This window comes from Zalophus californianus, chromosome 8, assembly GCF_009762305.2.
Source record: "Zalophus californianus isolate mZalCal1 chromosome 8, mZalCal1.pri.v2, whole genome shotgun sequence".
Classification (NCBI taxonomy): domain Eukaryota; kingdom Metazoa; phylum Chordata; class Mammalia; order Carnivora; family Otariidae; genus Zalophus; species Zalophus californianus.
This window is the reverse complement of record NC_045602.1, coordinates 138,662,134-138,676,359: the sequence shown is the minus strand read 5'-3', so window position 1 is coordinate 138,676,359 and position 14,226 is coordinate 138,662,134. Positions and strand designations below refer to the sequence as shown.

Sequence of the window (14,226 nt, the reverse complement as noted above, 5' to 3'; positions counted from 1 at the left end):
CGCCTCTAATCCCAGGGTTGGTTCCCCCAGCAATGGCCCCCAGCCCCCTTCCTCAGGGGACTTTCCAAAAGTCACGTCATTAACATAACAAAAGACCACTCCGCGCTCTCAACTCTCCGGAAATTCCAAAGGTTTTAGGGGCTGGGCTTGGGGAGGAAGAGACCAACACCGGCTTCCTGTTGCCAATCACCACATCTCACGCATGGCCTGCCACCGGCGTGGATTTGTGTCCTGTCACCGTGGGCGTGGTGTGTGTGGTGGGGCGTCTGATGTGGGCCCCCCTGTTCTGTTCTGCTCTGTCTCTGCAGTTTATTTGATTATTATTATTTTTAAAGATCTTATTTATCTATTTGAGTGAGAGATATGTGAAAGAGAGAGAGCACAAGCAGGGGGCGCAGCAGAGGGAGAGGGAGAAGCAGACTCCCTGCTGAGCAGGAGCCCGATGCGGGGCTCGATCCCAGGACCCCGGGATCATGACCCGAGCCGAAGGCAGACGCTTAACGACGGAGCCACCCAGGCGCCCCCGGTCTCTGCATTTCAAACACACACGTGGCTTCCCACTTGAGCAGAGTGGGAAACAGAACAGGCTAATCAATCCGAGGAAAGGAAGCAGCCCCTTAAGGATGCCCCACTGACCCTCATTTCCACCGAGCAGGGTGAGACGGACCACAGTGCATGGGGGACTACTTTTAATGGGATTCTCACCATCATTTTTTCAAATTATTGTCCAGATTGGTTGCAATTTTCTTCAAAGGGAAGAAAGAAATGCTAGTTGATGGCCTGGATTATTGAAATAACAAATTTGTAAATTGAGTAATTCCCTTCTCCCTGGGAAAGCACCTTGTGGTGGGGGCTGGGAGCAGGTGCACTGAAGGAGCCCACCGGAGGAGCCCATCCGAGGGCCTCCAAAGTGCCGGATTTGGGGTCACAGCCTCAGTCCCAAGATTGCCAGCTTCTCACCAGTACCCTTACCCACCCTCACAGACACGCTGTCTTTCCACCCTCCAGAGTCTTGGTCAGAGTTGGAAAAGAATGTGAGCAGAGAAAGGTGTCAGAGGTCAAAGGCCAGGCCCCAAGTCGCCACCCTGCCTCCTTCCATCAGCACGGGCGAGATGACCCACGTCCAACAGGACCGGCTTCCCTAGAGGACGTGACTGCCCTCCTGATCTTTCTCTGTCTTGTGTCATCTCATTACTGAAAAGGTCCAGACGCCAAGTGCAGACTGTCCCTCGCTCTCCCACCCTGACAACTCCCCCCACCCCCCACTGACTGACTTGCCAGATCCCGGAGGAGAGGGCGCACTGAGCCGAGACCCTCCCCAGCCAGCAGGAGGGGTCGCCACTTACCCGCACGAGCTGCTGTGGGAAGGGCCCGCGGGAATTTTCCGGCACGTTGATCGGTGGGATGACCCAGTCACGTTTCTGTCTTCTCAGCCCGTTGGCGTTCCGGTGCTGGGGCCACGGCAACAGCATGTCACTGGGAGGCTGGGAGGCGTCCAGAGCAGCACTCTGCTTCCCTTTCTGCGGCGTTAGCCCGAAGAGGGGAGAGAAGAGCCAAAGAGGTCTGGTTAAGTTTTGTGCAGAGGAAAAGGCATCTGTTCAGAGAATCTGTTCTGTTCTCCATCAACAGAGAAAGACTGGATGATGCTCGGGGAAGCGGCTAAATGTTAGGGAAAAAAATCTAGCAAGACGCCCATGTCACAAAATGGATTGCAGAATTGCATGGTGGGGGAAAGAAAACTTAAAACAGAAGAATACATCATAGGGTGAACCAGAGCTTTTAAATCCCTGAAGAATGGGGGGAAAAAGTCACAAAGGAAAATGCATTTTAGTTTTAAAACACTTATTTATGAAAACATATCCTAAAAGCAGTTGATGAATTTGGCAAACATGATTTGCAACAAATCTGTCAAAGGGTTAACAGTCTCACTATATAAAGAGTTCTTGCAAATCAATAAAAAATAAATCTTTTTGATAGCAGGGAAAGGACCTGAATAGAAATTAACAGCAAAATAAAAACCAGTAGACTTATTAAAAATGTACACATCTCCCTATAATCAAATAATGCAAATTGAAGTAATAAATCCTCTTCACCGACCAAACTGACAAGACTAAACAAATGGATCCTCAGGACTGGAGAGTGTGTCGTGTTGTCAGGAGAAGTGATGGTGGAGGGTGTGGGACCTGGCGTTCAGCAAGTATTTATGTGCATCCAAAGGTTCACTGACTCCAGGCAAGTTGCTTCATCTCTCTGAACTCCAGCTGCTTTTTTTTAATAAAATAGGGCTGGTAATAACAGCACTAAATTCACAGGGTTGCTATGGCAATTACACTGATGAGAGCCCCCGCCTATCGGGCAGCCACTGGGACTGGATGCTGATGGGGCCCACCACTGCTGGGTGCTGACCACAACCCTCGGCAAGCTGTGGGCCAGTGACCCTCCAGACCCTCAAAAATCGTCCTCGATGCCAACTGTACGTCAACGAAAAAAACAAAAATATCCTGGCTTTTGACCCAATAGCTCCACAGCTGTCCCAAAGAAACTATATGTAAATGAAAATCTCCCTATAAACATGTTCATTGCAGATGTTTTTATAATAATATTATGCATGTATAAAATAATAAAAATATCAGGAAAAAACCTCTGGAGATCCGATAGCAGGGAATACTAGTTAAATGCATTATGCTGTGTTCATATCTTGGGAGATTACACAGTCACGGAAAGCTACTCTTTGAAGACTAGGATATGGAGAACTGTCCATAAAATAATGGTGAGTGGAGAATGACACCAAAGTGTACACGTAACCAAATCTCCATTTTTTTTTTAAGGACAGAGAAAAGATTGGAAGGAAATACATCAAAATGTCAACTGTGGTTTTCTCTGATCACCAGTGACCTTTACGCTATTTTATTTTACTTTATTCCTTTTACCTTTCTATATTTCTGAATGTTACGATGTATATGACTTTCTATAATTAAAGGAGCCAGCAGACCCCCATGGACAAGCACGGCACCTGTGCAGACCTCCGCATACACGGACGGCACCCGCGCAGACCCCCAGGGACACGCTGCACTTCAGAACTCCCATGGCAGAGAGAGCCCTGGATGGGGACAGCCCACGGCACCTGGCTACAGTCTACACCACTCCAATCATGGCAGGTCCCACTCTGCCTGAGCTCCAGGTTCATCCAGCAAGATGGCCCCAGGTGGTCTTACCATTGCCCTCTGTGGACAGAGAAACTTGCCCACTCCTTTTTGCAAAAGGGCTGCATAGAAATAAGTTACAAACAGACAAAACTGCCTACGTGATGAAAAAATAAAATCTCATATCAGCCCCAAATGCCCGAATCAATGGGAAAACCCATCTGGACAAGCCCCACTGGGAGGAGAGAGCCCTGCTGGGACCTTCCCCCCCAGGGTCCCAGCTGTCTCAGGGCCTCGAGCTCCTGCAGTCAGGTGTTTGGAGAAAACCAAAAGCCTTTGCTAGGCCACTGTTGCCCTACATCAGAAGGGAGCCATGTAAGGTGCGCGTATCCCCGTGGCAGATCCCTGCGCATATGCATATCCCCGTGGCCTTGATGTCTACACAATGTGACATGATACCAACTTCTGTTCAAGTCAAGCTAACAGGTGCTGTGACTCATCTTCAGCCTCCAACGGTGACACAACGATGGGGTCACATCTCGTTTCCTCAATGAGCTTCACAGAACGACATTTAGGACAGTCCTGGCTGCGCACTGTCCCCTCACGCCAGGGCACAGACAACCGCCTTCCCTCGCCTCAGTGAGTAGCTGATGCCTCGGGGCACTGAGCATTCCACGTGGTCTCTGCCTAGACCCCCGCCCCCTCACTGATTCAGTAGGAAGTGTCCCTCAACCCCACTTTACTAGGGAGGCAGAGGGGGAGCTCAGAGAGGCTAAGTAATTTCCGAAGGTCACACAGCTCAGTAGGGAGAGGCAAGATTTGAGTGCCAGGAGTCAGACCTTGAGGCCAGAGCACCTGGCTGAGTGCCACCCCTCATGGCCGGGTCTCTGGGCCCCCTTTGCACGTCCTCAAATTACCTGTGCAGAGGGCTGGGCACAAATCATTATTCCCATTGAAGACACAAGAACTGCCTGCACATCTGTGTGACTGAGCCTCTGGGGGACAGATGTGTTCCACTCTCCTGTCTGGGGACTCCCCACCCACAGGTAACTAGTTCACCTGTCCCCAGGTACCTGCCCCAGGAGAAGGGGCTGGGTTAGTGTCTGCCTGAGGGCAGCCAGCCAGACTTGGGAGCCTTGCGTGAGAAGACGGAGCCCCAGTCACAGGCACAGCCTCGGGGAGGGGGTGCTGGTCATGTGTGGCTTCCCCCGATGCCTCCCCCAGCGATGGTGCAGACAGCACAGGTGTCCCCCCACCCCCCGGTAATGCTCAGAGACCAGCAGACGCTCACCTGAGCTCCCTGCATTTCAGGCTCAGGACTGTAAACGTTTTCATAAAGCCGTTTTTATTTTTTTTTTGAACTGCTTTATCTTCATTTGCTTAGGATGAGCCTGCATGGTGTTAATTTCCCTAGTGTTGTTTAAATAAATTGCACATATTTGCCACTATTTTAAAGCTGTGAGACATATGTAATAACAAAATCTGGCGAAAATCAATGCCAGACCTGTGCAGCCTTGGCCTGGAAGACGCACCCGCTTCTCGGGGGAGAGACGTCCATGTGGGTTATTGGTTACCCCAGTGGATCCAGCAGGTCATTTTGAATGTACAGCAACCCCGGGCTCACTCAGAATGTGGCACCTAACACTGATGCACAATTATACTGATTTTAAGCAATGTTCCCATTATTTATAAATATTCCGTATTTCCTAACGGATGACACCTTCTCGTTCCCGGTGTCTTCCTGAATTCTGTATTGCTGAGTAAATGCTGGCTGAGAGCTGGAGGACGGTATGAACGTGGCCTCTGTGCTCCTGTAGCTAACAACTGTGTGTGCAGGTGCGTGCAGGTGTGTGCAGGTGTGTGCACGTGTGTGCAAGTGCGTGCAGGTGAGTGCAGGTGTATGCAGGTGTGTGCAGGTGAGTGCAGGTGTGTGCACGTGTGTGCAGGCGCGTGCAGGTGTGTGCACGTGTGTGCAGGTGTATGCAGGTGTGTGCAAGTGAGTGCAGGTGTGTGCACGTGTGTGCAGGTGCGTGCACGTGTATTGCAGGTGTGTGCAGGTGCGTGCAGGTGTGTGCACGTGTATTGCAGGTGTGTGCACGTGTGTGCACGTGTATGCAGGTGCGTGCATGTATATGCAGGTGTGTGCACACAGGTGCATAAGGCGCATGTGCACATACATGTGTGTGCAGATATGTGTGCCTGTGTGTCTGTATGTGCACATGCACGTACACATCCACCAAAAGCCTGGCATCGTGACAGGTTAGCCGAAACCCATCACTGGGTCATTACAGACAGCTCAGCCAAGCCAGAGGTCTCGTTACTGGGGGTGGGGGGTCGGCGAGAGTCTTGGCTGCTGCACTGGCCTCTGGATCCCACCAAGTTCACAACAGCAGATCGACAGGACAGAGAGCCCCAGGGAAATCACCTGGTCCGGCTGTCCTCTTACAGGGTATCTAAGAAGATATGGTTAAGAGGTTAACTTCCTGGAACTTGCAGACCCCTTCACGAGAAAGCTCCACAGAACCCCCCAGCCTCAGCATGGCCAGATCCAGGCTCTGCTGTCCACACAGAGGCTGGGCTGCACCCTGGCCTGTGCCCCTGCTCCTAACTCCCCATGAAGTTTGCCCCTGGATGCACTCCCCTTCCTGGTGCCCTTACTGCTCGCCAGGGCTCAGATCCCATGTCCCAGCTTCTGGCAGCCTCCTCACCGGACTCCCGGGAACCCCTGTGTACACAGCAGCCGGGGCAAGCTTCCCAGAGTGCTGCCTGTGCCCTCAAGTCCCAGAGCAGGTCAGCTCAGGCCCCAGAGGCCTCGGATCTTCATGTCGCCCTGCCCTGGAGGCAGGACAACTCCTGCCCTGCCCTGGGGGCCGGGGCATTCTCTTGGCCCCAAACCGTGGGCGCTGCCTGGCCTGGTAGGTTGTAGGGCCTCAGGGCCACCCACCTGGCGCGGAGCAAATGCAGTGGACAGACCTAAATGTCGGTTCCACACGTTTCCTAAGCACCAAAAAACAAGTGACCCTCAGCCTCCACCCTTAAGTGCTCGTGTGGAGTGGCAGGTCACGAACCCCGATGAGTGATGGCCGTCCGGGTCGCGGGGGAGCCACGGGCCCAGGTTCTCTGCGATTTAGTCCTCAGGACGGCCACTCTCTCCACAGGGCAGTGATCAGCACAGAGCCAGGACCAGGCAGGGTTCAAACTGGCGCCCAGGCATATGCAGTTCAACCCATCTGGGGAGGGCAGAAATGCCTCATGGGGGTCTTTTACCTGCGCAGGACGCCGAGGGGTGGACAGGAGTTTGTTGTTGGGGGCAATGAGGCTGGGAGGGAATATGGCTAAAGGGCGGACTAGAAGCAGGGGAGCCTCCGACACCAGGCAGAGCGCAAGGGCTGTTTGGGGCCTAGGGGAAGAGTGGGCTGGCGGGCGGCCACCCAGGGTCGGCAGGGCTGCTCGCCATTGGCCCCATCGGTCTTTGTTTTGCCCTCCGCACCCCCAAGCCTTGGTTCCTCTTCTGTGAACTGAGGAGGCCCTTACCGGGGGGTAGTGCGGCTGATAAGGTGATGTCCAGGGCTTTGGGCAGATGGCTGGGGGTTTCAGCCCCATTGTCAGGTTCGTGGTGGGGAGAAGAAGCCTAAGAAGAGTCCCTCTGGATGGGGTTGGGGGTTTCAGCCCCATTGTCAGGTTCGTGGTGGGGAGAAGAAGCCTAAGAAGAGTCCCTCTGGATGGGGTTCTGCAGGCTGGACTGGATTCTCAGGGCTGCCGAGAGGAGAGGGTAGTGGGGGCTCTAGCCAGGACACCTGGGGGTGATGGCCTGGCCTGGAATGAGCCCCAGGTGTTCAGAGGGACAGGTTTGAGGGCAGGGGGGCTTAGGGGGGCCCTCTAACCTTATAGCCCAGGTAAGGAAACCGAGGCACAAGGAAGAGAAGGAATTTGTCCAAATTGCCTGGCTAGTGGGGGAGGGGCTGAGCCAGGGCTGGTGGGTGGGGAGGTGTGGGACAGCCCAGGTGAAGCAGAGTGAGCACAGGTGGGTGCCTGATCCAGCCCAGGGAGGACACACGCGCCCCTTTCTGGAAGCTTGAAGCAGGGTTTGGGGTCCTCTCTGGCCACGGGCAGGCGTGAGTCCATCCTGGCAGTCGAACTTGGCATTCCCCCTGGCCATGGTGGCCTCCCCAAGAAGGGCAGGGCACGACCTCTGGCCGCGGGAGGGATGGGCTCTCTGCCCCTGGATTAGGGTACGGGGTGTGGGGGGGCCCACAAGTCCCCTTACTACCTCGGGCTTCTGGTCTCCCTGGCCACACGGGTGCAGCGCCACCCGCCCTCCCCGCCTGCCTCCCACCCCACCCCTTCCCTCCCTCCCCTCCGTCCATGCCAGTCATGCCCTGGCTACCCGTGAGCTGGTCCCTCCCTGGACACAGTCTAGGTGCCCGGGTGCCCCAGACACAGCCCACCCTGCCCAGCGCACCGATGGGGGTATTTCCCCAAAGGGGCAGATGAAGGGCGTGGAGCCTGGCCTCTCTGAGGTGCAGACCATACAGAGGCCAGACTCTCACCTGTGAAGCCCTGAATCTGTCTCTTAATCAGCTTTTATTTACAAAGTGTGTCTCGTTTCAGATCGCCTCTCTCCACCGAGTCTTAATCAGTTGGAGTTATTCTGTGGATGGTGCTCCAAGACAGCTAATAGCCGAGGGGACTTTCTCAGGCCGGGGTCCCAGTGCGGGGGGTGGGACCTCGGGTGCGACTCTCACTGCCTCTGGGCCTCAGTCTCCCCACTCTCGGGTCTGGATGAGCTCCTTGCTTTGGGGCCACCTGGACAGCTGGGGTGTGGGCAGTGGGCTGAGGCACCAGCCCCGAGCATCGGCTTCACTCCACTTGGGGAAGGGTAATCCTGCTGCTGGGCGGGAGTCTGGACGCCGGCTTCACAAGGACAGAGTAGCAGCCCGTGCTTGCGCAGGCTGTCGGGCTGGGCCCTTTGCAGACCCTCTATGGCTCCTGGGGGCCTGAGGGACCCAAGACGGGTGGCCTTAAGGTCCTTCCAGACTTCTCATTTGGCCCTGGCAGGTGACTCCTGGCCGGCTCTCTGGGATAACATAAGGAAGCCCGTGCACTCAGCACACGGGCTGTTCTTTTAGGGAAAGAGGTGGGAGGTAAGGGACCCGAGAACAGACGGACAAAACACCGACAACAGCCATCCGTCTCACCGAGACCAAGGCCCCCGATCCACAGGCAAGCTGCATGTTGAACGCAGCCATCAGGTCCACCTGACGCCCCGCCTGCACCCCAACAGCCATCTGCTGGTGCTGTCCCCAGGCTGGCTTCCCCCCGGTGCCCCCTCGCTCGGCACATTATTTCCCTAAGATCCCGGCAGCTTTGGGCCGCCCGGTCTTGCTCTCCGTGTACCAGAGGATTGTTCTCTGTGTCTGATTATGAGTGTAATTGAGTGTGACTTCCAGGTGAGGTCTTCAGGGACTCCGCAAGATGAGGAAGAAGCTGGGTTCCTTCCCTCCCTTATCAATTCACCAGTGAAAGATGAATAATGCAAAACTGACCCAAGGCAGGATTTAAATTGCCTTTTTTTTTTTTTTGAAAAAGGGGGAAAAAAAAAAGAAAAGGAAAATAGTGTCAGGGGAAGGCTAAAACCATGCACCTCCTCCAATCTACATGCAAAAAGTTATAATTCATCATATTTTCTATTATCTAACCATTCACCTGTTAGGGACACAATTATTAAGAGCCAAGTGTGAGCTCTAGCTGTTAAGTAAATGGGCTGACTCATAAAACATCAGAGGTGGGGCGCCTGGGCGGCTCAGTTGGTTGAGCGGCTGCCTTCGGCTCAGGTCACAATCCTGGAGTCCCGGGATCGAGTCCCGCATCGGGCTCCCTGCTCAGCAGGGAGTCTGCTTCTCCCTCTGACCCTCCCCCGTCTCATGCTCTCTCTCTCTCATTCTCTGTCTCTCAAATAAATAAATAAAAAATCTTAAAAAACAAACAAACAAACAAACATCAGAGGTTTACCTTCACAAGTAAACAAGGGAACATAAATAATCAGGAGTCTGCCTTCAATACAGAAGCTCCAGATGTCTTCCCTGGGGTGCCTTCCCCGCCATCTTGGTTTGAGGTGGGCATCAATGGGTTAGTGGGTGAATGTGTCCCTATCTCCTTGTGATAGGGATGCAGATGGCAGGCCCCGCTGCACCCCTTCCTGACCCAACCTATCAGGCTCTGCAGGGTGGGGCCCAGCGGTCTGCATGGTGGGCATTCTCGCGGGGGCGTGGGGGTCAAGCACCAGCTCCATGGTGCTGTAGACGTGGATACAAATGCCTCACAGATGCATGGGGACACTAGAGAAAGGGCAGCGTGTGGGCAAGGCCCAGCGAAGAATGTCGTGAACAGACAGGCTGAGGGAGGAGCAGGGGGGGTGGGGGCCGGGACTGCGTTCCCACGCACAGGTCATTAGACGTGGGGCACTTGCTGCTTCTGCAAAGTGCGGTGGGTCAAGGGAGCCTCAGCTGTTCTCCCGAGGGGAAGCTCAGAGTCAATCCCCTCAGGAGACAGAACAAATATGGAAATGGCTTCAGAATGCCCACCGCTTTCCAGATCCCAAGGAGCACATTTCTAAGACCCCGAAGATGGGGTCACAGATGACAGATAGCCTGCCGCCCCGTCAGGCCATCCCACGCCGTACTCAGGTCCTGGGCTGACCTGCTGGACACTTCCTTAGCACCCCAAATTCCCTCTACTTTCGAGGAAATGTCATGGGCATGAATCCATCTGATTTGATAGAAGATTTTATGGAAAAAATTTCAAGTTAGTTCCCCGTGGAACATGCCACGTGGGCGCCGTGTCCACTGATGTTCAAAGCTTCTTCTTAACCAAGGGGCTGAGGGGGGGGATGTTTCACGATGCACACCGCCCCCCCCCCGCCCCCCGTGTCCTTCCCCTGAGCCAGCGCCGCCTAATTTCTCTGATGGGCAGTGCAGCCCTGCAGACCCCTGATGCCCAGACGTGGCTTCCTCAGGGGCGGGAGCCTGAGGCTGTGATCCGCTCAGTATATTAAGGAAGGAACGGGTTCTAAGTTCCCTGATGGTACCTGCTCTCCCACCCTCCAGGCTGGGCCGTGCACACGCCCCTCTCTGTGTGGTCACCACGTGCGGCTGAGAGCCGGGCACGCCAGCCTCTGGGGATAGGGTCACCTGACCCGCAGGATGGAAGGTTCTGGGGGCCCTGGTGAGGCTGCAAGCTTCTTTTTTCCCACGCGCACAAAGAAAGAAGCCCCTCCGGCTCATGACACTGAGCAGGCGCCAGGGACTGCCGCCGGCACCTCTTTCCCTTTAGGCAGCCTGCCTCTGCCAGGGTCCAGCGCGGGCCCCGCAGGCCACACAGCGTGACCACAGACCCGTTGACATCTCATCTGCCCGTTCTTGTATGGCCCTAACCTTGGGGTAAGTGGCCAATCTCAGACGTAAAAACACGGCGTAGGGCCCAGTGTTCCAAGATCACGGACGGTACAGGGTCTGTGGTCAGGGGACGCGCCAGCCTGCACCGCATACGGGCACTGCCCGCGATGGGACAGGGGTGGTGAGGGTTTATTCCCGGAACACGGGTGTCAGCTATGCCCCTCCTCTGTCTCTTCCTGTTCTCACTGCGTCCTTACGCCCACGGGTTACAGGTGCTTCCAGAGAGGAAATAACGTGCCCCGTCCCCCAATGTCAGACCCGCCACCGATTTTCACGGAGGATAATCAGATTCCTAAAAACAAAAGAGGCACTAAAGTCTGTCCTGACAGTTCATTCCTCTACGTCCTACTTCCCTTTCAATATGCATTTGAAAAATAGTACATTTTGTTTGCCTGCAAGCATGTATATTAAAATATTTAACTAGGCTGGTATCTGCAGCCTTCTGGCTGGTTTCCATGGTAGCTAGGGACGGACAGCGTAAAATGGTATTTAACAAACACAAAATAAAACAAGAGAGAAACATCTCGTTCTTTAGCAAATAGAACATGCGAGCCATTCTAGATAAACATTTGCATGAGTTTGGATCTGACAGGTGCTGAATGGATTTTCCTGCATCCACAACGCCACTGAGCAGACGCAGGTGTGACCTCCCCGCTTCCCCCTCTCCAGCGCTAAGGTATTTCTGACCTCAGATCTCTTCTAGGAAGGGGAGGTCATTTTGCAAATTCCCATGGAAATCGTACAAAGAAAGGTCTCCTGAATGGAAGGGCATGGTTACTCCCTCGTGTATGTATTTGGGAGGAAAGTCTTAGTCGCTCACTCACGTCCAGGGCACTTAGGGAGGGAGGGGCTGGTGCAGTCCTCGCCCACATCTGGGCAGGTGGAGGCCCTGGCAGGTGCAGCGACCGGCCCAGGTCCTGCAGCTGCGGCTGGGGGGCCGGGGCCTGAACTCACTCGCCCCTCTCTGCCCTGCGGCTGGTCAGGGTGAGCGCCAACACAGAGGGTGGGCCCGACACCCCCTCCCACCTGGGGCCAAGCAGGCAGACCGAGGTCCGGAAGCTGTGAGCAGCCCCGGTGGAAAGAGTTCAGCTGTGGCTGCTCGGGCACTCTTACCAGTCGGGATCATGTGGTTGGGAAGGTGCCGTGCTGTTCCTACTGGTGTCAAAACCACATTTCTCTTGATGAATCCCTCAGAGCTCTCTGCTTGTCCCCGTCAGCCTTGTCTCCCTCCATAGTAAAGATGCGGGACGGCCCAGCACCCACGCGCCGGCAGGACGGGGTGCATCCCGCAGGGCAGCTGTGCGTGTAGGTGGCACACTCGTGGGCCATGATGAGGATCACCATCCATACACAGAAGGGCAGGACGGGAGACCCCACCACGTCCAGACAGGCCCCTGCACGCGGCGTGTGCGTGTGTGCGTGTGTGCACATGCCCAGCCAGGCTGCTCAGCCGGCCCGGCCTCCCCAGCTCGCTGAGCACCCCCAAGGCCCCAGCAGTTGAATGCCTGTCTCCAGGCCACTGCCTCTGCAGCTGCCGACATTCGGAAGGAGATCATTCTCCTGGGTGGCCTCCTGTGCATCTGTAGGGCATCCCTGGGCCTCACCCCCTTGATGCCAGAAACCCCCCTACACCCCCCGGTTGTGACAACCCAGTGTCCTTAGGCTTCTCTGAACACCCTGGTGGAGAACTTGCTCAAGAGAACCAAGAAAATTATGTTCGGTTGGAAACATTTCAAACGAAATTACTCTTCATTTTACAAAGAAAAAATACAATCACAGTAAAAAAAATTTTTTTTTCTAAATTAAATTAGCAAGTTAAGCCAAACTGTGTTACTTTTTCCCGGAGTTGTTAGCAGTGGGACTGAATGAGTCTTTTACGGTGGTGTCAATTAGTAAGAAAAACGGTCAGTTTTGTCAGCATTGATGGCTCTGGAAGGCCTCGAAGAGGATGTGATCAGGGTCTGCCTGAGAGCCTTAACTCAACCAGACTTCAGTCACGTTTCCTTCTGGAAGGCGCCGGGGACGTTCGGCCTCACAGTCCACTCCTGCTGCCCACTGAGGACGTGGGGCCCACGGGGCGGGCTCTAGGCCCGCCAGCGCCCCTGACCTTGCTGAGGGTTCTCCTTAAGTCAGAACACACCCATGACCGCCTTCCTGTTGTTTCCACAAACATCTTCAGGAATAAGAAGGCTTTTATATTTAACCAAATATCCAGTGGGAGCCAGGGCCTTGCGCAGAACCACAAACCTGTGTTGGTCTGGAAACCTGGTTTGATTTTCACCAGACACACCTACAGGAGGGCGGCCTGGATGCCCCGCACCTCCCACTTCCCAAGGGGGTGTCCACAAGGCCCCCGTGTGCTGACTCGAACACGCCCACACCCGCCAGCCCCCATCACGAGCTACAGGTCTCGGGGGCAGGTGAGTAACGCACTCACCGGCACGCGCATGTCTGCGGGGTGCACAGCTCGTGCACGCTTGTGCCGTCTCAGCTCACTGGACCCCCAGGAGGCTGCGCACAGAGAAGCGTCCCCCAGGGCTGCCTGTCCTGCGCCCCCGGCCAGATTCGGTTGGGCTGAGGTGGGATTTCACCTGAGGACAGGAGAAGCCGGGGCTGGAGAAGGCCTCTGTCTGGAACACTGGCTCCTTCTCTGATTTTAGGCCTCGGATCAGAGGTCACCTTCTTGACCCCTGAACACAGCAGCAGCCTCTGCCCTCTGCTCAGGCCCCCTTCCTAATTCCCAGTGGTGCCCCCACATTGTAAAGCGGAGCCAGGTGTCCCGCGGGGACACAGCAATGCTCAGTCGTCACTCCCCCAGGGAACCAAGAGAGTGACTTTGGGGCCTTTCTGACTCATGGGACCCCAGGATCCTCAGAGGGTGCCCCGTCTGTCATGCCCGCACTCGAGATCTTGCTCCTGGAGACAGAGTAGGACCCGGGCAGCCTGTGTCCCGCGGCAACATCCCCGGAAGCTTCCTTGCCCGGCACTGACAGTCTTGCTCATCACTTTGGTCTCCATGCTGCTGTGCCAATCACCAGCAAGCACCCACGGGTTCTCCTTTGCTCCTGCCCCATCAACAGGCCAGGGAAGCATCCCCCCCGGGACAGGCTGGGCGGGGTCATGAGGCTTCTCCCTGGGCCTCTGCAGATAACCCTTCACCTCCGCTCTGCAAAAGGGCTGACCCAGGCCCCCGGGTGTTCATGGCCGTTTGCAGCCTGAAACAGCATCCATGTTTGACCTTTGCGCTGGGAACATCCTGCTCACCCCGGGCCGGGAGAGTCAGACTCGGGTGGACAGGTCAGCCCTAGCCCCAGGGCTGTCGCCCCAAACCGGAGACAGACAAAGAAGCCAAGATGCACCTTCGGCCAATCAGAACCACCACTCGTGCCCTTCATGCCAACACACAGTTAAAAGCCGCCGTGAGTTTGAGGCATTTGCTCTTCTCTTGAGATCCAGCGGAGCGGGGGCACTGACCGGGCGGTGGCCATGACCTCAGCCTCGGGAAAGGGAACAGCCTCCTGCCCAGCAATGTGTGGGGGTCCCTGATGCGGAGGGACATACGGCTTCTCCCCCCGGTCCCCACAGTGCGGTGTGTACCTGCGGCAGTCCCCACGTGTGCCAGCGCTGTC

At 55.5% G+C, this 14,226-nt stretch overlaps 1 protein-coding gene across 3 annotated transcripts in view; it reads right to left on the bottom strand.

Annotated features, from left to right (window-relative positions):
* CDH4 (cadherin 4) overlaps nucleotides 1-14,226 on the bottom strand; it is a 535,945-nt gene that overhangs the window by 126,629 nt on the left and 395,090 nt on the right. For all 3 annotated transcript variants that reach the window (XM_027622753.2, XM_027622754.2, XM_027622755.2), the window contains exon 4: nucleotides 1,347-1,520. In XM_027622753.2, the coding sequence (XP_027478554.1) occupies nucleotides 1,347-1,520 (174 nt within the window). The remainder of the gene's footprint in view (nucleotides 1-1,346; nucleotides 1,521-14,226) is intronic.